The following is a 22,004-nucleotide window of genomic DNA, read 5'->3' on the forward strand; positions in this document are numbered from 1 at the left end:
GGCCCCCAGCGCGGCCGTCGGGGCCACCGGGCACCGCAGCCCCTCGGCGGAGCCAGGGAGGGAAGCCCTGGCCGCCGAGCGCGATGCTGAGCCAGGGAGCCGGGCTGGCGCTGTGCACCGCGCTGAGCCTGCTGCAGGTGAGTGGACGGGGAGGTCGCGGGCCGACGCGCGCCAGGCCCGCCCCGCAGGACCCAACTCCCACGCACCCCACTTTCTGGTCTCCTCGCTTATGTTTTGGGGAGGGAGGGGGCTGGATTTCTTTATCTCCCCTGGGAAGAAAGATCCTCCTCTGAGCCTCCAGCCAGACTGTCCAAGGCAAAAAAGCCACTTTTTTCTCCTGCTGCTCTGGGGAAGGAGCCCCAGGGAGACGTTGCCACCCACCTCCCCCCGGGGTGCGCCCCGGGATGCGCTGAGACTGGGGGGAGGGTTGAGTGGCGTCGCGGGGAGCTCGCGGTGGAGCTGCTCCTGGGCAGCCCAGGCTGCGGGCTTCAGCTGCTGTCTCTGGTTCCTTTGCAGACCGGACTGGGGGAGCCGGCGAGGTGTAACTTCACCGTGACCGAGTCCAGGGTCTCCAGCCGGGCCGCGTCTCTCCAGTGGAGAACTCTGGGGCCGCCCTGTAACTTCAGCCTCATCTACAGCAATGACACATCGGGGTTCACGAGGTGCCACCCCGTGAGGATAGACAACACCACCTATGAATGTAACCCCAAGGATTTACAAGCGGGAACCGTCTATAACTTCAGGATTGTGGCTCTGGATGGAGAAGAGAGAACTGTGGTCTTGCAAACAGGTAAAGGGGTGACAGGTGCTTGTTGGATGGCCAGCCCTGCCTCATCCAGCTGGTGCTTCATTTGAGTCCCAGGCATACAAAAAATAAAGGTAAAAATGCCTGTGGAGAGAAATGTCCTCAGGTCTGGCCAGAAGCAGCGCGGTTGGCTTTCAGAGAGTTCCTTAGTGCTGAAAACAGCGGACTCTTCGCTTCTAGGATACAGCAAAGAGACACTGTGGAGGGAGTCTGTTAAAGTGATGTGGTTTGAGCTTCCAATCCATTAAATTGTCAAGCCCTGGAATAATTATAAGTAAATGTTTTTAGAATAAATAATGGAAGTGCAATGATTAGGGATATGCCTTTCCTCAACTTAGTTTTATTTTTGGAACCAGGATATAAAATCTTCAGGAGTAGAATAGAGCCATTCATAAGAGAATATTAGACAAGTCCTTTGAAACAAGTGTATGAAAATAATTTTGTATTACGTAACTAAAACTGTGTAGTATCAGAGAACGTCCTTTGGTTACTCTGCACTGGAAGTCAGTTATTTTCTTTACACTTTTGGTAAATTCTTCCATGCATATATGCATGCTAAGTTTGTCTTTCCTGCCTCCGTTTGCTTATCTGAATAATAAGAGTGGTAGACTTGGTCATTTAGCTCCAAGTTCTTACGGAGTGCCAGCCACTTAGGTAGGGACTCGCATGCACCTTACCTCATTAATCCCCATGCCACCCCCAGATGTGTTCTAACTTCTCTAACGACTTTGATGTCTTATGACTTCATTCATCTTCCTTTTAACATTATCTTTATTTATTGCAATAGTGAAGACTTACTTTTATCTAGAAAGTCAAATTTAACTGAAAAATTCCAGAAGTTAAATTTAGGAATGTGTTGTCTTTTCCTTACTATTCTTTCACATGCAGCCTGAACAAAGATCACTTCTTCAGCTAGAGTTCTTTAATGAGGTGTGAGAACTTTCCGTTCTCAGGATCAGGAAATGGGCTCATGAAATTAGTCAAGCGAATATTAATTCTCTTATGTTTCGAAGAAAAGTTAAGAATGCCCAGTTACATCACTTGACGTACTTCACATGGAACTTTTAAATAATTTCTGAGATTTGCAAAAACTTAAATTGGAAAGAAATACCACTTGTTAAACACTTAGTTGTATTTTCATATAGAATCAAAGAATGGAATCAACCATGTAATTAGAATATTTTATAGAAGTTTAAGCAACTTGGGTTTTAGTCATAAAGTTGTTGGTTTCTTGGTATGTGAGGATAGTTTTGTGAACATTCAGATTGGTAATGCTGTGAAATTTATGACAGAACTTCCAGATGTATGCATTACATTTGATAAGATCTGTGTTGAGTGGACCAGATGATTTTAAAAAATAGGTGAGCCTTCAGAAGCTTATGGGAGAAAGGATGAAGACATTCATAAGCCAGAATACAGTCACTTGACCCATAGGTTTTACTTTTTGGAAATAAACGTTGATGGAAAAGGACATAGTGTGGAGGTTACTAGTTAGAATGCCCTTTCAATTTAATTATACATGTAGGTGTTTCAAGTCCAGAGACATTTGTGAAATGTAATAAATATTTCAATCTTATTAACTGTGTCGAGTTTTAAAAAAAAGACTTCATCAGCATCCAATGTGTTAGCATTCAGGTTCTCATCATTTTTCCTAAGGAGTTACTTTTACAGTACCACAGGTACACTTCACACCACAAATTTTATGTGCTCCATGATGAATATGAAGAATGAAACTTGCAGGTGATGTTTGTATAATGATAATTTTTCACACTTATTTGTATGATGGTATAACTCTTCTTAGGATTCTCCACACTTAACAAATAATTATATTTAAGTAAACATTTTTTTGAAACTTAAGATTTAAAATCAGGTTTCAAGGAGGATATTTTTTGGTTGGTTGTTTATTTTTTGTTAATAGTGCCATCTATATTTTAAGGATATGTGTGAATTTTTCATTTATTTAAGAGAAAGGACCAGTACTCCTCTATATTAATTGCTAAACTACAGAGATGAGATCTACAAATTATACTTTAGTGTAATAAAACAGGACCAACTAGTGGTATATAATACAAACTCTGAGATATAACTTCAAAGAGAAAAGTCATTCAAAGTGTGATGTGCTATCTTTATACCAATTTGCCTGTCTTGTTGGGCTGCAATAAATCAGAGTGAGAGCAAGGCATGACCTGGCTAGAAAGGCAGCAGTTACTTGGATTATCTCTGTATCATCCCAAGTGTGATTTGTCTGATTGTTTTTCCTAATAATTTTCTAAAAGAACTAGTTATTTTGGTGTCATGTAGCCATGACCTTAAAGATCAAAATTTTAACTAAATGAAAACTATTTCAGCAACAACCAATTTTCACTCCAGCTTTTAAATCGGAACAGCAAAATGTGTGCATTCATATTCAGTTCAGCAAATGTTTATTGAGCATGGATACTGCAGTGACCAACATCAGGTAGTGATTGGTGAGCATATAAAGACGACAAACAATACATGGTGCCCTTGCAAGGCTGTGCAGAGGTGAGAGAAGGTCATGATGAAGGTGGTGTCAGACCTTTGCCGCTTCTTTCCTGGGTGAAGACCTTGCCCTGCCTCCTGAATGTATGTCATGCTTTCATGACCACGGAGAAGACATTGGGAAGGTCTCAGGTTTCTTCAGCCACTAAAACATCTGTGCAACAACCATAATAAGTTGAAAGCCAAATTACTTAGTTGTGATTTCATCAGAAATCAGATATGAAGAGAGCTGATATTGGAGAACCCCGCACTTTTGCAACACTGTGTCCTCAGTTTTGAGCAGAAGCTGAGAACTGATAGCCCCTAGGGATGTGTAGGTGTCTACATAATAGCTGTCTTATTTGGCTCACGTAGTGTTTGTGAAGAGTTCAGTTTGTTTCACCAGCATTAAAAAATGGAAAATTTACATAAAAAAACAGATGTATGGATTCTCTTAAAATATTGGAAAATTTGGCAAAACTGGGCCATCAAATTCCTAGAACTCTCTAGAGCTGAATTGTGGCTTCTCTTTTCAGATACTAATTCACTTGACCATTTCATATGTCCTTACCTGAATGCATCCTAAGGACATTTGAGTTTGTTTAAATGAAATTTTCTGGTTTTCATTTAGAACTTTTGGGGGCTTTTATCTTCCCATCAATAAGAAGTAGTTTTTTAGCAACTAAAATGGCATCTAGTACATGGTACAGGTTCAATAAATATTGATTAAATGGATTGCTAGATAGGTGAATGAATGAATGAGTTAATGAATAGATTAATAGTTGGATCTATGCATGAATAGATAGATAGATAGATAGATAGATAGATAGATAGATAGATAGATAGACAAGTAAATATGAATGAAAGAAATGAATATTTTAGTAGGAAAATATACATATACTAAAAATACGGCCTATTCTCCTTGCTTTTGGGTAAGTTAAGGAGCCCAGGGAAGTAGACTAGTGGTAGGGAACTTCACCCATAGGAGGAATATCTTAGCGGTATATGCCCTCTTGTTAGTTAGTTTCACCTACTTATTCATGAGAGGAAAAAATCAGCACTTTTAATATGGTTAACTCCTTTGTCTTTAATAAAAAGCATTTTAGAAGCTGTAATTACCAAATCATCATATCAGCTATTATTTCCATTTCAAAATGTTGTTTATTGTACTAACCTACTAGGGCTTCCATAGCAAAATACTACAGACTGAATGGTCTAAATAACAGAAAATTATTTTCTTACAATTCTGAGGTCTAAAAGTCCCAGATCAAGGTGTCAGCAAGTTTCTTCTGAGGCTTCTCTGATTCGCTTGCAGGTGGCCACTTTCTCACTACGTCCACACGTGGTGTCCCTCTGTCTGTGTTGTCTGTGTCCTGATCTCTTCTTATGAGGACCCCAGTCATATTGGACTGGGTTTCCCCTAACAATCTTTTTAACTTTATTACCACTTTAGAGGCTTTATCTCCAAATACAGTCACATTCTGAAGTATTGGGGGTTAGAGCTTCAACATATGAATTTTAGAGGAACACAATTCAGCCCATAACACTTATATAGCTTTAAACATAGGCCATGATTTCTGTAAGCTATTTGCATCGAAATCTCTTGCAGAGCTTGTTATGAAGGCATATTTTTGGCTTCTGCCCAGCCTGTAATGAATTTAGAAAGCATGCAGTCTAGGGTATTTGATTTTAAACAAATATCGAAGTGAATCAGTGCACACTGGAGTTCAAGAGCTATTGGCATAGTTTTTCTATTTTTCATTGGCATCAAAATGTTGGTACCATTCCTCTTTATGCATGGTCAAATCTGAATAAATAAAATAAATATTACACTGACCACATATTGTTTAATTTTATCCTTATGACAGTCCTGTGAGGGAGTATTATGAAGGCCCGGGTTGGAGAGTGGTTAAGAGTTGAGTTCTGAAAGCTGCTGCCTCCATCACTTACTTGACAAGTTGCCTTGGGCAAGTTATTAACCTCCCCAAGCCCAATCTATAAAGTGGGGATAATAATAAAAATATTGCCTACTTCATAGGGTCTTTAAGTGGTTCATATGAATTCTAGAATGGTTTTTATCACATACTAAGTGTGTAGTAAGTTTGCTATTATTACTTTCAGGTTGGAGATAAGATTGATATTCCTAAGAATTAACAGATCACGAATCCACACAGCTAATAGAGGATAGGCATAGAACTTGAACCCCAATTCACTGCATCCAACTCCAATTCTTTCCACTATTCTGCAAAAACGGACATAGTTCTTAAGCTGGTATTAGTTCTTTCAAATTACTACATGACACTTTGTTATTACTTTCCAAGTTGACTTTTTAAGGAAAAAAATACTACAAAATAAGTGTGTGTGTGTGTGTGTGTGTGTGTGTAGCCTACACAAAGGTGGAATAATGATTAAATGTGTTAGAGTGTGAAGAAATTATAAATTATTAGCAGCGATTGATTTTCAATTGCTTTGAATTCTTGGTGATGGATGCCAGTATTTAGCAATCAGCTACTTGCAGTCTATTTCAGGAGTTCTAAAGTCAAGCTGAGCTGCATATAGGGAACGAACCAACTTACTGCTCTGAACTTGATCTTCTTTTGCGTGCTTAGGAAGCGTCCTCCATTAGTCTGACTTCTGTTGGTGGGCATGGCATTCTACAGGTTAGCAAGAAATAAATAAAATCTAATTTGTCCAGACAGAATGAGAGGAGAACACAGAAAAATTGCTTCACTTTCCATTCCCAGACACCAATTCGCTGGAATCCCCCAGGGAGATAAAGAATAATTCTGACATCTTTCTGACCTTGTCAGAGAAGTCAACTGCCATTTACTGGGAGCCCAACATGTGTGAGGGCTGCACTTACCTCTTTACCTCCATTACCTCTTAGCACTTAAACCCTGCAACGTACTGTGGGTCCCATTGTAGATAGGAAACTGAGCATCAGCAAAGGTCAGCAGCTTGCCTAAAGTCACCTTTGTAACGGACAGTGTTGGGATTTGAACCCAGGTTTTGTTAGTTGTTAATTGCCTGAGTAAACTGTAAACTCTCAGATGGCAGACCATCTATTAATTACCTGTGTAGAGCCAAATATGATGACCTGGAAAATAAGGGGGGGCATCCTGCACTTAATGATGATGCAAATAATTGTCAAAAACAGCTTTAATTTCCCTTTCAAGGTTGTTAAAACTTTGAAAGGAAGTTCCTTCTTGCCTGAACTGCATTTCTAGTGTATTAAGGTGATAAATCAAATGCATGTTAACCTGATGTGTTGGCATAATATAGAATATCATCTTAAAAGACGTCAGAAAGCTGACTAGTATAGTCAAACAGCAACAATCACAAAGTAAAAGAGATGTATTTAATTAACTGGAGACTGTGAGCAATTGCTTTTTCACTTTGTTCTGTAGGGCAAAAGCCACAAACCATCCGTTGGTGCAGGTTTTCAAAACTGAGAAAATCTATTGTAAACTCTCAGATCTTACAGATAGGCTGTGGTGCTATTATGACTTCAAGAAGAGCGTTTGGTATTAACCCATGGGTGCCTGCACTCTTGTGATAAGGTTGATTTTATTTCCAAAATGAATACTATCAATTTGAACTCTAAACACTCTGGAAATTCCTATATCAAAAGGTATTTTAATAGCCATGCAAAAGAATTTTTTAAGAAAATATTGCTTTCATTATATGTATATATGAGTTTCTCCCTCTTCCTGTAACATTAAAAAAAAATGAAAAAAAAGGAAGAATTCATTTTGGTTCAGGAATTTAGCTACACTTCATCTTTTCCTCTGAGAACAGAAAAGTTGGATTGACATCAAGCCAGTTTACGGAATTCTAGGACTTCCAAATACTGGTAGATTCACTGAAATCTGGCAGATGAATATGGCAGCACTTTGCATTGGGCATTTCAGGTCTGTCTGAAACGCAGAAGCACAAAGATGTCTTAAATTTATGGCTAATGATAAATTTTGATGTATTGCTTGAGATTAAATTATTGATTTATGGTTTTCAACAATTCTTATAGTTTACTAAAGGCCCGGTACAGGAAATTCATGCACGGGGCTGGGGGCGGGGGTCCCCTCAGCCTGGCCTGAGCCCTCTCGCAGTCTGGGACCCCTCGGCGACCCCTCGCTCCTTACCGCCAGCCTGCTCGCTGCTCCTTAGCACTGCCACGGAGGCTGGAGAGGCTCCTGCCACCTCCCGCCACCGCTGCTGCACTCGCCAGCTGTGAGCCCGGCTTCTGGCTGAGTGGCACTCCCCCTGTGGGAGCGCACTGACCACCAGGGGCAGCTCCTGCGTTGAGCATCTGCCCCCTGGTGGTCAGTGTGCATCATAGTGACCGGTCGTTCTGGTCGTTCTGCCATAACAGTCCCTTAGGCTTTTATTATTTATATAGATAATACTTCACTGGTTACTGTCTATGAGAGTGTTGGGTGGAAAAACCAGAAAGGCTATACTGCATACCTATGTGCATTGATACCTCTAGCCATCAGCATACATTACATAAGTTAAGTGGGGTTTTCTAATTACATACAACTTATCATAAGTCCAGAAGATTACAGACACATAACTAAATTTCCAAATAGCATTTTATATATATATATATATATATATGAAATTAGCACCCTGGATGGAAGTACCTAATAAAATATTGAAAACGTTTTTTTAATACAGCAGAGCTTTCATTGGACTTAGCTTGAGATGTCTGAAAACTAACTTTGCCGCTTGCATAGCAATAGTGGATAGCTGCCAGCAAAGGGCTTTATCACAGCATAAATGGGGTTTTAAGTGTTTGTTTCCAGTGCAGGTTCTCGCAGCCCAGGCACTTCCCAGTCTCATTGTTCCTTTGTTCTAGCGGATGTACAAAGGATTGACTGTTTTGTTTTCTGGCTCAGAGAGATTAGATAAAGTCTGCATTTTTGAACTTCACCCTCTAGGCACGGAACCTTAAAATTCATTTTCTGGAGCTCCTATTTTGCAGATTATATATGTTTAGATTATACTGAACATAACATCATTTTCTTTGGCCTTTATCTGGCTCAGTTGTAGACATTGATGACGGTACGGTATTGATCTCATTGGAACTATCCCTGGAAAGCAGCTGTCCCTCTCATCCTTGTCCTTAAAATGCCTCTTCAGCAAAAATGTATCATCTCGGTTGGCTATGACAAGGCTGTTCTTGAGTTTTGTTGGCTATTAGAATCTTATGGTAGTGAAATACCATCCTTGCCAGATAATAAGAAAACTTTCTGTGAGGGATAATTATGTTCTTTGCTTTTGTTATGATGTCCTTAATTATAGACTATTATCTAAGATAGAAATAATATTGCCAGGAATAAAAAAAAACAACTGTTTTTCCTCCAGAGCTTTTAAATGCGAACCACCTTGGGAATTTTTTATTTTATCTTAAGGGTTAGAGAGTTATTTCATGGGAATAAATTGGTAAGATTTTTCTCAAGATTGGTTTTCATGAAGAGAGCAACTAAGGCTTTTATCACTTTGATTTAAAAACTTGTATTCCACTTTTGCCTTCAGTTATTCAGAGGAATTTTTTTTAAAGAAGTGCTCACATTTGTTCTTATTTATTTACTAGGGGCCCAGTGCACGAATTCGTGCACCTTGAAAAGAACTATGGGCAGCGAGGCTGTGGTGGGCACAGGGGTGGGTCTCGGCCCATTCTCTGTGCCCCTGCCCAGCCCCTCCCATCACAGCCCCCGGTCCCCTGTCTACTGGCGGCCCCGCTCCCATGTCATAGTGACCGGTTGTTTGGTTGTTCGGTTGTTCCACCGTTCGGTCTATTTGCATATTAGGGTTTTATATAGAGAGATTTTTTGTTAATCCTCACCTGAGGATAGTTTTTCATTGATTTTTAGAGAGAGTGGGAGGGAGAGAGAGAGAGAGACAGAAACATTGATTCTGTCATGAGAGAAACACATCCATTGGTTGCCTTTGCACATGCTCCAACCAGGGCCGGAGCCTGCAACTGAGGTACATGCCCTTGACTGGAATCGAACCTGGGGCCCTTCAGCCCACAGGCTGACACTCTTTCTACTGAGCCAAACCCGCTAGGGCCAGAGGAATTTTTTTATGACCAAGTAGACAGAGTAAATTTATATCACTGAGTGCCCATTGTATGCCAGGTAAAATCTTCTCTGTATTTTGTTACTCCTGAAAACCCCAAGAATGCAGGTACTATAATTATATTCCCCAGACAGATGGGAGAAGGGAGGCTTAGACAGACGAAGTTACTTGCCCAAAGTCTTATGACCGATACACGATGAAACTGAGATTTGAACTGAGTTCCTTCTGACTCCAAAGCCCATGCTCTGTGCTACTACAACCTCCTGCTTCTATGACAAGATCTTCTCCTGATTATAGAAGTAATAATAATACTAACACTGAACACTTACTATGTACAGATACTGTTTTTAGTGCTCCAGATAAAATACTCAATTTAATCTTCATAGCAATTCTACTAAAATGATAGTATTATCATCAGCATTGCATAGATGAGACAGCTGAGGCACAGGAGGTTCAGGAATTGCCCGGAGTACACAGCTACAGAGCAGGGGAGCCGGGTGCAAGCCCAAGTCATCAGTTTCTAGAGCCTACACTCTCAGGTGAACCTGTGCTGGGCTGGGGTGTAAACTACACAGTCTTGTCCTCCAAGTTCACCCGTGCTTTCCTGGCTCTTAAAGTTACTGCTGCCTCAGCTTACTTGTCAGCTAACATGTATATTATTGTTAATTGATGATGTTATAAAATCTTGTGTGGTTTATTTAATTTTTGCAGTATCATGTGCTCATATAAATCATAGCCAAAAACATAAACACATTATATAGATCACAGGCTGAATTTAGTCTATGTATGGTGTCTCTAGGTTACCCATAGATAGTCTTATGAACTCTCTGATCATAAATGCCTTTTGAATACAGAGTAAGATTAGCTTGGTCCTGTTTGTATTAATATTAGTGTCACAAACAAGCACCATTTAAAAATATATACTGTTCTAAGAACATTGTAGAATTCCTGTAGTCATTTTGTGAGAAAACTATAATTTTCCAAGAGATAGATAAGAACTGAGATCTCTGTAGCCATGCCACTAAAATATCTGACCTGACTATTGGAATCTAGTTTTCCCTATCTTAATCCCACTTCCTAGACCAAGAAGCATGTGGAATTTCTGAAAATTACTCATATGTGAATGTCTCTCAATGTTTCTACTCCCAGCATTCAGGGTAGGGAGAGTCTCATTTCTCAAATGGTCTCTCTGCTCACTAAACACTGTTGACTTAGTTGCTAACCTGGAGACATGCTGTTCATCCTATTTCGAGTTCCATAGCGAAGATTCGATACATGGGAAATGGGACTTTGCAAACTGACCCAGGCTTTGAGAGTTGAAGCTAAGTGAACAGCTGGGTGCAGGATAACCGATTTCCACCTACTCTGGGGGCCTCAGTAGCTCCAATATGTCCCAGAACTCAAATTTTGAAAATTTAGTGACATAGGAAATCCCAGCTGTTGAGAGAATTCATTTTGGTGAGCAAACCTAGCCTAGGCTCATAATCAGGTCTATATCTTTTGTGGGTTTCTGATATCTAAAACAACCAGAAGTTAGCTATACTTAGCCATGAAAACCCACAACCTTAAAAGGAAAAATTTGAGTACAGCTTTCAAAATTATTTCTTAATGTCTGTATTTTCTGTTGATTTTCATAATTTACCAGGCATAGCCTGGATGTTTGTCAATGTTTGAAAAGTGCTGAACTTGCAAGCCAAAGACAATATCACCTTACTTGGAATTCCAAACTCAGAATTGTCTCAACCAAAAAGTTTTATTAGAAAAAGGACTTTATATGACTAGTAGCTGAGTGGGTTTCTTTTTTTAAATTAAATGGTAAGTTCGGAAGTGGAGTAAAATGCTGATTTGTTCATGGGCAACAGATGTTTTAAGAACAATGAATCTGGATTATAGCAAGGTAAGCATGTTTTGCAGAAGTCTTCATGCCACCTTCTCTTTCTTGGTTTTTGCCTTGCAGACCCTTTGCCTCCTGCTAGGTTTGAGATCAGTAAAGAGAAGACTACTTCAACCAGCCTGCACTTTGGGTGGACTCCTTCTTCCGGAAGAGTCACCTGGTATGAGGTGCAGTTACTTGATGGTCACCAAAAGATGCAGGAGGCCCAAATTCAGGAGAGTACTTCATGGAATGAATATGCATTTTCTAACCTTACTGCTGGTAGTAAATACAATATTGCCATCACAGCTGTTTCTGGAAATAAACGGTCCTCTACAATTCATATCAATGGATCAACAGGTAAGATTACAGGTAGTTGGGTATTTAATAGTCTATGCTCCTTTCACATTATATTAAGTTCAAGAAATGGAAGTAAGAATGCTTCCACATCAAAGATAGGTACACAATACATACATACATACATACATACAACATGCACAATGTTGTGTGATAGAATGGAAAGACTAGACCGAAAATAAGGAGGTGTGGCTGTGCTGCTAGCTTGCTGGGTTATTTTGAACACATCATGGCATTTCTCTGGGTCTAGAGTTCTCTCCAAAATAACGAAGTGTTTCCTAATGGCCCTTCTAACTCAAATTTTAGACAACAACATTTTCCGAGTTTGTGCCATAAAACTAATTTGTTAACTGTTTTCCTCCTTTGTATATTCTTCTCATCACATCAAGTCATGATGTTTTCTAAAGATCTCCATGCTTGGAACAAGTCTTTGCTGGCACCCAGACACCCTAAGATCAATGATATCTCACCATCTCCTCCCACAAGAGGCTGTCTTTCTTATCATTCACTCTCGCCTCATTTTCTCTCCTGCTTTATTGCTCTCTTTCCATTTTTCCTCTCCTTTAGTTCTTTACTTTTTCTTTTTCCCTTTGCTGCGATGCCACATCGTACTTCATTGGCAAAACTACAGAATCACTATATGAAGTTGGAGAGACAAACAGATAAACTATGATGTAGCTTTAGGCTGTGGACTTTGAAAAGAGCATGAATCTAGGTTCTGGTGAAATCTCAAAAGTGCTGTTTTCATTACTTATCACACAAGTTAGATGTACAGAGAAACATACATGAATGTGCAATTTTGAATTAAATGTGTCTGTGTCTTCTACAAGGAAGTTATGAATGACACTTTGCAAATGCGTTTTGTCCCATTAGTGCCATCCCCGGTGAAAGATATTGGTATTTCAGCAAAAACGAATTCTCTCCTGATTTCCTGGTCCCATGGCTCTGGGAATGTGGAAAGATACCAGCTGATACTAATGGATAAAGGGATCCTAGTTCATAACGTTGTTGTGGACAAATATGCTACTTCCTACACCTTTCATGGACTGACATCTGGCCACCTCTACAACCTCACCATTGTAACTGAGGCTGCAGGGCTGCAAAACCGAAAGTGGAAACTGGCCCAGGACGAGTAAGTGCCCCAGCTAGCTGAACAAGAATGATGTGCAAATCAAGGGAAATGTTTAATAAACAAGGCTTATTAATGACTAGAATAATGATAATATAGGACAAATTGAAATTCATACATCATAGAAGGCCCTTAATATGTATCCACTTTTCTAATTAGAAAAAGAGGGGTTTCCTTTATTCTAAAGTGTAGACTAGCCCTTGGCAGCATTCTGAAGTAGCAGGTTAATTACTGATAGAGTCCCAGCTTCTCATTTCAGTATGCCAATCTCTCTTCTCTTAACCAGGATTCCACTGCCCTTGTGACTTCACTCACCGTCAACCAGGGTACTTTTCTCAGCACTACGTGAAGACCCACTCCTGTGAAACAGCCATTTCCCCAAAGCTCTGCCCAACAAAACATGCCCTGAGACCCAGAACCCCAGGACCTGTCTCACAGCCTAATATAGCCCGATAAACTGATGTGTGCTGTTTTAATGAATAATTCACATACACACTAATTCGTTCACTCAATATTGTTTGGGTGTGAACTGTATGTTAGGCGTTGAGGATATAACAACACACAAAAGAGACAGAGTCTTTGCCCTCATGGAACTTACATTTTAGTAGATTCTAATCTTCTAACGTGTTCATAAATACACTCTCTTGGGAAATTATCTAATTTTAGCATAAACTCAGATATGTAGTGCCTTAAAAATTATTCTAGCGATGAGAGTTTCTGGAACTTTCAGAGGCTTGTGGGAATGTACTTGGATACCATACATTTACATATACTTTTCACATCACATCTCAAAATGTATAGACATTCCCAACAAAGATATTCCATATACCTTAAGAATTGTTTACGTATATCAAGAGCAAATTACGCTTCTAACTGATTTGTGCAAACTCATTCTTTTAATGAAGTGTTGTTAATTTATATTATGCCATTAACGAAGCCCCAAAATACAGCATGAGCAAGAGGTAGAAAACATATTCACCAAAATATCTCTCTTTTGTGATCATTTTCCATTGATGAAATAATGACACAACTTTTTTTAATTTTATTTTATTTTATTTTTTGAGGAGGAGGAGTAGAAGGAAGAACAAGATATAATTTTAATTTCGGGATCAGTGAGTCATTGACACAACCCTAAAGCTTTAATTTTATCATCCTTTAAAATGAAAAATAAAGTATTTTTAGCACACAAAATTTTGTTTTAGCCAATCAGTTGACCAATCTATTATGTACTTGCTATTATTAGATACATACAGAGGGGAAGAAATTAGGCAGATGACGACCTCTTTGAGAATTTTGACCAAGTGCTCATTTACCAATAGGACCCCGAGGCTCAGTGAGATGGGCAGAGCTGCCCAGGGCTGCCCAGCCAACTCAACTCAGTCTGAGCCAGAATTCAAACTCCTACTGCCACGTTTGTGCTCTTTCCCCCAGCCAGACAGCCTTTCTTTGGTTTTGCAGTATTATATTTGCCTCATGAAGATGTCATTTTCTTCTGTGCAGGGAGTGTGGCTTGTCAAGATTAAAATTCAGGTCAGCCCTAGCTGGTTTGGCTCAGTGGATAGAGCATCGGCCTGTGGACCAAAGGGTCCCAGGTTCAATTCCTGTCAAGGGCACATGCCCGGGGTTGCAGGCTCGATCCCCAGTAGGGGGCATGCAGGAGGCAGTCAATCAATGATTCTCATCATTGATGTTTCTATCTCTTTCTCCCTCTCCCTTCTTCTCTGAAATCAATAAAAATATATTTAAAAAAATAGAAATAAAATTCAGGTCAAAATTTGGCCACAAGACTGCTAAGCTATCTTAGTTAAAGTCACTTATCCTGTCTTCCTAATTAGCCCCCACAGAAGTCTCAAATCTGAAGGTGACAAATGATGGCACTTTGACCTCCCTAAAAGTCAAGTGGCAGAGACCTCCTGGAAATGTGGATTCCTACAACATCACGCTGTCTCACCAAGGGACCATCACAGACTCCAGAACATTAGCACCCCAGGTTACAGAAACCCAATTTAAAGGCTTAACCCCTGGACGACTTTATCAAGTTACCATCAGCTGTGTCTCTGGTGAATTGTCTGCTCAGAAGATGGCAGTGGGCAGAACAGGTGAGGCTTGCCCCAGAATATTCCTTGGTTGCCCAAATCAGTCTCTGATCCATCTTAGAAGAGAAGGAAAACTCCTTCCCTAACCTGGGAAGTATGGTCTACAAATTGTAGACCATATTATGTAGACCAATTATGTAGATCTACATAATTGAGGGTGTCTGTGGTCAGGCCCCACATACAGAGTAAAGCAGAGGGTTAATTGCATTTATCTGAGTTATTTAAGCAAATGTGTTTGGATTGATTCCTGCCTGATTTACATAACTGGCTCTGCTCTGTGCTATTTCACATCACACCACTTAAGTAGCAAAAATGCATTCGCATTGATACTAATAAATGAAATATTTCTAATCAGCATTTATAGTAAGGGCCAGTTAGCACTTAACCATATTTTCACTAAATTATTTTATTAATTTAAGTCACCAAACATTTATCCAGTGCCTTCTATGTGTAAATTATTGTAGCATGAGCTTTGGGATTTGTTAAAATGGCAGGGTTCAGCAAACTATATCCTTCTGCCAAATATAGCCCCATGCTGAGTGGTTATTACATTTTTAAGCGTTTACAAAAAACACAGAAAGAAAAATACGAGACAAAGACCATAATGGTCCACAAAGCCTGAAATATTTACTTGCTGACCCCCTTGCTCTTAAGGATTATGTTCTAATCACACAAATGTAGAACAGAGCCACACAAAATAAAAATACGGCAGTACATTTTAATAATGGTAATTGTGTTGCTATTTCCATGCGTCAGGCACTGACTTTACGCCATTATTTCATTTAGTTCTCACAAGAAAGGTCCTATTATCATCACAGTTTTACAGATAACTTGTCCATAGTCATCAGCCAGTAAATAGTGTGGCTGGAGTTGAAATCAGGCTGTCTGATTTCAGACTCCATTCTCTGTGTTGTTAGAGACCCCAAGTAAGAACCATAAGTCCAGAGAGACAAGAGAACAAACATTTCTTTCAGAAGAGCAGTAAAGACTTCCTGAAGAGAAACAAGGGAAGGGGATTTGAGGTGGGAGGGATGACATAAGCAAAGGCAGAAGAGTCCAGGAGGCTTACATGTCTGCAGAGCAAGCTCCGGGAGGCCAGCATTAGAGAGAGTGGGGCAGGAGGGAGAGTGGCTGCGGGAGTAGTCAGAAGACTGGAAGGATATGGAGGCTTATTGTGGTAGAGAACTGCAAATGCCACACCAAGGACTTGATTTGTTCTGCAGTTAATGGAGAGACCGTGAATGTTTTTGAGCAAAGGAATAAAATCAGAGCTGTATTGCAAGATTAGTGTTTTTCAACTGAAAGAGGAATATTTTATGACCACAACATGCAGTCTTTTCAAAAAAATGCCCTATCCATCAATGTCGCGGTCATTAGATGCAACATCAATATTGTCTCTAGAACTGGTGTGCAAACAGCGTTCATATTAGTAGGTTATTAATTAACAGTATTGCAGAAGATCGCATTACTGATATACTACTAAAGTGAGTCGGGCATACATTACTGGAGTGTCAACTGTCTTCATAGTGAGGAAAGAAAACACTCATTTGCAATCCACGAACATCAGGTGGGGATAGAAATGGTTTGAGTTGCAGATATTAGGTCTCGTATCTCCTGTTGCCCATGAAGAGTGAATAAGTATCCTTATTTTTGGTTTTTAGTATCTCCTTTTTGACATCATCTCACCATTTAGTTCCAGAGAAAGTTGGGAACCTGGAGGCAAACAGCAATGGTTCGGTGAGGTCCCTAGTAGTGAGCTGGTCGCCCCCTGCTGGAGACTGGGAGCAGTATCGTATCCTGCTCTTCAATGAATCCTTGGTGCTGCACAACATCACCGTGGGAAAGGAAGAAACACATTATGTCATAGATGACATAGGGCTCATACCGGGAAGACAGTATGAGGTAGAAGTCATTGTTGAGAGTGGAAATCTGAAGAACTCTAAGCGTTGCCAAGGCAGGACAGGTAAGCAATTATCAAGGTGCTAATGACTGATGGAATTTTAATTTGGTCCCTTTACCAAGTAACCCAGGTAGCTGTCAATGTCATTTTCTGAATCTTAGATGTTATATATTTTCAGACTGAAATAGGGTTACTAATGTTTAATTTTGTCAAATAAGAACATTAGAAATCTCTTCCACTAGTAACACCATTATTTTATACAGTCATGAGCCGCATAACAACATTTTGGTCAGTGACGAACACCATATACAACAGTGGTCTCATAATATTATAATGAAGCTAAAAGGTCCTATAACCTAGTGGTGTCATAAACATTGTGACATCACAGCTCAATGCATTATTCACATGTTTGCAGTAATGCTGGTGTAACAAACCTGCTCTGCTAGTCATGTAAAAGCATAGCATATACCGTTATGTGCAGTACATGCTACTTGATAATAAAAGACTGTATTACTGATGTATATATTTGCTACTATGTTACTGACTTGTATATTGACTATACTGTTACTGATTTGTATATTTGTATATTCATTACATAATGTGAACATTATTTTATCTACTTATTAAAAAAAAAGGTTGCTGTAAAACAGTATGTCATGTTACAGCAGAAGCAGCCTCAAACATCTCATGTTTACTGCATTATTTGTTCTGTACTTAATTTAATCTTGTGTTGTTTTGTTCGTCATGCCTCCTAAGTGTATAAAATCCACTGCTAATGTTGCCAGGAAGAGGCCACCTAGAGAGATTGACCTGGAAATGCAATTGAAGTGATTAAGGACTACGAAGGTGGAAAATCAGTGATGGTTATTGCTCATCAGTCGGGCATGTCCCATTCCACCATAGCTATCATCCTGAAGAACAAGAACAAGGTGATGGAAGCTGTTAAAGGATCTGTTCCATTGAAAGAAGCAAGACTAACAAAAACTAGAGAAGGGCCTATATCAGACATGGAGAAACTTCTAATGACCTGGATGGAAGACCAGGCACAGAAGCATATCTCTTTTAGCACCATGACAGTCACGGCCAAAGGAGAATGTCTGTTTGCGACGTTGGAAGAAAAGGCTGGACCCGACTATGATGTTGAATTTCCTGCTAGCTCTGTGTGATTTAAATGATTCAAGAATCATTATTCATTACATAATGTGAATGTAACTGGTGAGTCTGCGAGTGCCAATGTGAAGGTAGAAGCATGTTTGGGAATTCTAGATAAGCTGATTGTGGAGGAAATTACTTTCCAAACCAAATATTCAATAAAAATGAAACCTCCCTATTCTGGAAACAGATATCTAAAAGGACTTTTATCCATAAGGAGGCCAAGTCAGTGCCAGGTTTCAAGGCTTTTAAGGACTATTATTCTTCCGTGGGAACAATGTTGCAGGCTACAAATGGAAAACCCTTTGTGATCTGGCACAGTGAGAGTCACGGGACCTTCAAGCATACCAACAGGCACACACTGCCACTGTGCATTCTCTTCCAGAATGCCTTCCTGAATTGCTATGTTTGGAGAATAACATACCTTTCAAGATTTTGCTTATTGTTGGTAATGCTCCTGGATCTCTTCCTTTCATTGGTGATCTTCATCCCATATCAACACCACCTCTTTGATCCAATGAATAGACCAAGGAGTCATAGGAGCTTTGAAGGGCCTGGGGAGGATTTCCCCCCAGGCTACTGCTGCAGCTGAGGAAGACACTGAGAAAACACAGATGCAACTCTTGAAGGACTCAACATCTATGTCTTCATCAAGAACCTTGCTTCGAATTGGGGTGATATCACCAAGGAGTATATGAATGGCATCTGAAAGAAGAAATTCAAGAGGTTTGTCCCTGACTTCAAAGGATTTGCCAAGGGTGAGGAGGTTGTAAAAATCAGCAAAGCTGTGTTTGAGGTGGCAATCAACTTTAACCTGGGCGTGGATGAGGATGACATTGAGCTCCCAGAGGTGCTTCCTGAGGAAGTGACTAATGAGTTATTGGAACTGGAGCAGGAACACATAGATGAAGGAGTAAGAAAAAAGGAAACCAGGAGAAGAAAGAGAACCCCCAAGTAAATTCACAGCGAATGGTTTAACAGAAGCCTTACCAACCTCAACAAGCTCTTACAAAGTTTGAAAGCATGGACCCCAACATCGAAAAGTTTGCATTAATAGAGAGGAATGTTCATGATACGTTGTCTGCTTGCAAGCAAATCTGTGATGAAAAAAAAGAAACAAATCAAGCAAATTACCATGTGCATATTTCTGAAAGGAGGGACACTTCTTCAAGTAGAGACTCAGGCTGGTCCTTCAAGAGGGATTCTAGAAGAAGGCATTGTTATCACAGGAGATTACAGAAAATGTCTTTGGTGGGCAGAAAATTCACAAGATAATTTTGCACACTTGATTCTGTTTTATGGATTAGCACTTTACTCTTAACAATGTCTCCTAGAAGTTTTAATAATAAAAAGTGGAAGAAATTTCAGTTATTTGGATAATTGGAGTCTTTAATTAAACATTATTATTAGTTACCAGCTATATTATTATTACTCTCCCTTTCATGAACACATCAGTGTTCCTCCCTTCGAAATGAAGGGGAAAATCACTTTGTCTTTCCAAGCTAGGGAGGCAACAGACACTCCTAATCCTCCCAAAGTACTCAAACATGGATCTCCCTCTGTGGTTTTGTGAATGACAAGATCAAATGAAATATTTTCATATCATAGAATACATATGAAGACATAAGCACTCATAAAGTATTATGTGGCCAAAAATGAGAGACCCCATATTTTCCAATAGTATTATTTTAAATCCTTATTTCTGTTTGTCATATAAAGAAATATCTTGTGATGAGTTTTTATTTTTTTCTTAATGTTCATAAGCATTCAGAAAAGAAATGCTGAATTGGAATACTTCTGTGGATGGAAGAAAACAGCTCTAAAGAATATGTGAGTGTTTCTGAGTCAGTCAATGACCCAAGTCTCCATTGCTTTTCCTCAGTCCCCATGGCTGTCCTCCAGCTTCGTGTCAAACATGCCAATGAAACCTCACTGGGCATCATGTGGCAGACCCCTGTTGCAGAATGGGAAAAATACATCATTTCACTAGCGGACAGAAACCTCTTGCTCATCCACAAGTCACTCCCCAAAGATGCCAAAGAATTCACTTTTACTGACCTGGTGCCTGGACGAAAATACATAGCTACTGTCACCAGTATTAGTGGAGACTTAAAAAATTCATCTTCAACGAAAGGAAGAACAGGTAATATTCTTTATAAACTTTAGGCTTTAGAAGTATCCTGTCTGCTGAATTTTTTAACACTCAACTTATAAATGTTCACTAAATGCCTTTTATGTACTGGGAATTGATTTATGGATCCTTTCTGGTTTTTTGTTTTTTTATTTTTACTAATTTCAGCTCTTGTCTTTAATAGTTCCGTGTTTTGTTTTACTTTGAGCTTATTTTGCTAAAATTAAAACAGAGCAGAGAACAACATTTCCAAGGAGTTTTGCTGCAAAGGAGAGCAGAGAAATAGGGCAGCATCTGAAAGAGAAAGTATGTTTGAAAGGAGGATTATTTTTTAATGATAGAATAAAGGACAGCATATTTTAGAAGAAAGAGGAATGGTGAGGCTATACAGAGAGAGGGAAGAATTGTTGCCATTATTCTATGAATAAGCAAGAAGTATTGGGATCTATAGCACCAGTGAAAGACTAGGCTTTGGAAATGACATGAGTAGTAAAATTTGAGAGTCAAATGGGAAACAGAGAGTATATGGGTGCAGATACAGTAAATAGATGTAGTGGTAACAGTTATCTTTTGATAACTCTCATTTTCTAAGTGAAATAGGAAGCAAGGTCATCATCAAAGACATCCCGTTTCAATTTATATACTATTGTTGTCCTATATTTTATTTCTCTCTTCTTTTTTAACCTCACAAAAAAATGTAATTATTGTATCCTTGGATTGACCCACCAATTTACCAAATTTTTCTTCATCTTTTCCTCCTGTATCTCAAATTCCATCTTGTGTTACGTTTCTTCATCTTAGAGAACATCCTTCAAATTTCTTTACTGAGATGTTTACTGACAAACTCTCTACACTTTTGTTTTTCTGGGTATGTCTTTATATAGTTCTCCACTTTGAAAAATATTTTCCCTGGGTTATAATTTTGTTGAAAGTTATTTTCTTTCAGTACATTAAAGATATTATTTGAGTCTTTCTGAAATTTATTGTTGACATTAAAAAGTTAGCTGTCAATCTAATTTTTATTTCTCTATGTGTAATCTGCTTTCTATGATTGATTTTAAAATCTGCTCTTGGCCTTTGGTGTTCTGCTGTTCACAGTAATGATCTAAGTACAGACTTTTTGTTTATCCTTGCTTAAGATTATTGGGATTTCTATATTTGCAGATTAGTATCTTTCATCAATCCTGGAAATTCTCATCTATTAACTCTCTAATATTGCTCTTGCCTTTTCTCCATTCCCCCTCTGTGTCTCCTACTGGTATTCTAGAATATTATATATATACTAGTATTCTAGAATATTATATATATTTTTTTCATGTACTTGCTTTCTGGGCTGTAATCTGGTTAATTTCCTCAGCTCTTTGTTTTAGTTCATTAATTCTTTCTGTGTTTCTTTCTAAACTATTTTTAAGTCAACCCATTTTCTTTGATTCTCTTTAGTCATATTTCCATTCTCTTCCTTTATTGCTATAAGCTTATTAACACTTATTATTTTACATTTTATATCTGATAATTATTTGAAATCTTCAGAAGTGCACTTCTGTTGTCTATTGGGTTTGTTGCCTTTTGCTCATGGCACTTTATTTCCTTAAATATTTGTGACTTTTTTACTGTAAACTCACATACCTTAGGATTTTATTCTGTGGGAACTCTTTGATGCCTTGTTTGAAAGTGGATTTCAAAAAGAACTTTCTTTTCATTTGATTCTTTCAGGTACACAGGATTACTATCAACCCAGACCTATTTTAATCTAAATTGTTACCTTGAGATTTTTTGATCATCCAGGTCTTATGAATTTAAGTTGCAAGTTTACTGAAGCTGTCTTGAGGTTATGAATTCTCAGAGGAAAATTTTTCTTTTCCATCCACTGTTAAGGAGGTTGGGGTGATGTGGAGAGTAAAAAGGGAATATTTATTTTATTTACACTTAGAATGCAGCATTTCAGGATTCTAATGTTACTTACGAAGTTCCTCAGCCTGGG

At 39.0% G+C, this 22,004-nt stretch overlaps 1 protein-coding gene across 1 annotated transcript in view; it reads left to right on the plus strand.

The window, feature by feature from the left end:
- Positions 1–31: 31 nt before the first annotated feature.
- PTPRB (protein tyrosine phosphatase, receptor type B) overlaps positions 32–22,004 on the plus strand; it is a 78,845-nt gene continuing 56,872 nt past the window's right edge. Inside the window, 8 exon segments of the mRNA XM_023759450.1 lie at positions 32–137; positions 517–790; positions 11,343–11,618; positions 12,489–12,739; positions 12,741–12,747; positions 14,580–14,843; positions 16,534–16,803; positions 19,775–20,035. Coding sequence (XP_023615218.1) covers positions 84–137; positions 517–790; positions 11,343–11,618; positions 12,489–12,739; positions 12,741–12,747; positions 14,580–14,843; positions 16,534–16,803; positions 19,775–20,035 — 1,657 coding nt within the window. The 5' untranslated portion in view covers positions 32–83.

Source organism: Myotis lucifugus, unplaced genomic scaffold, assembly GCF_000147115.1.
Source record: "Myotis lucifugus unplaced genomic scaffold, Myoluc2.0 scaffold_156, whole genome shotgun sequence".
NCBI lineage: Eukaryota > Metazoa > Chordata > Mammalia > Chiroptera > Vespertilionidae > Myotis > Myotis lucifugus.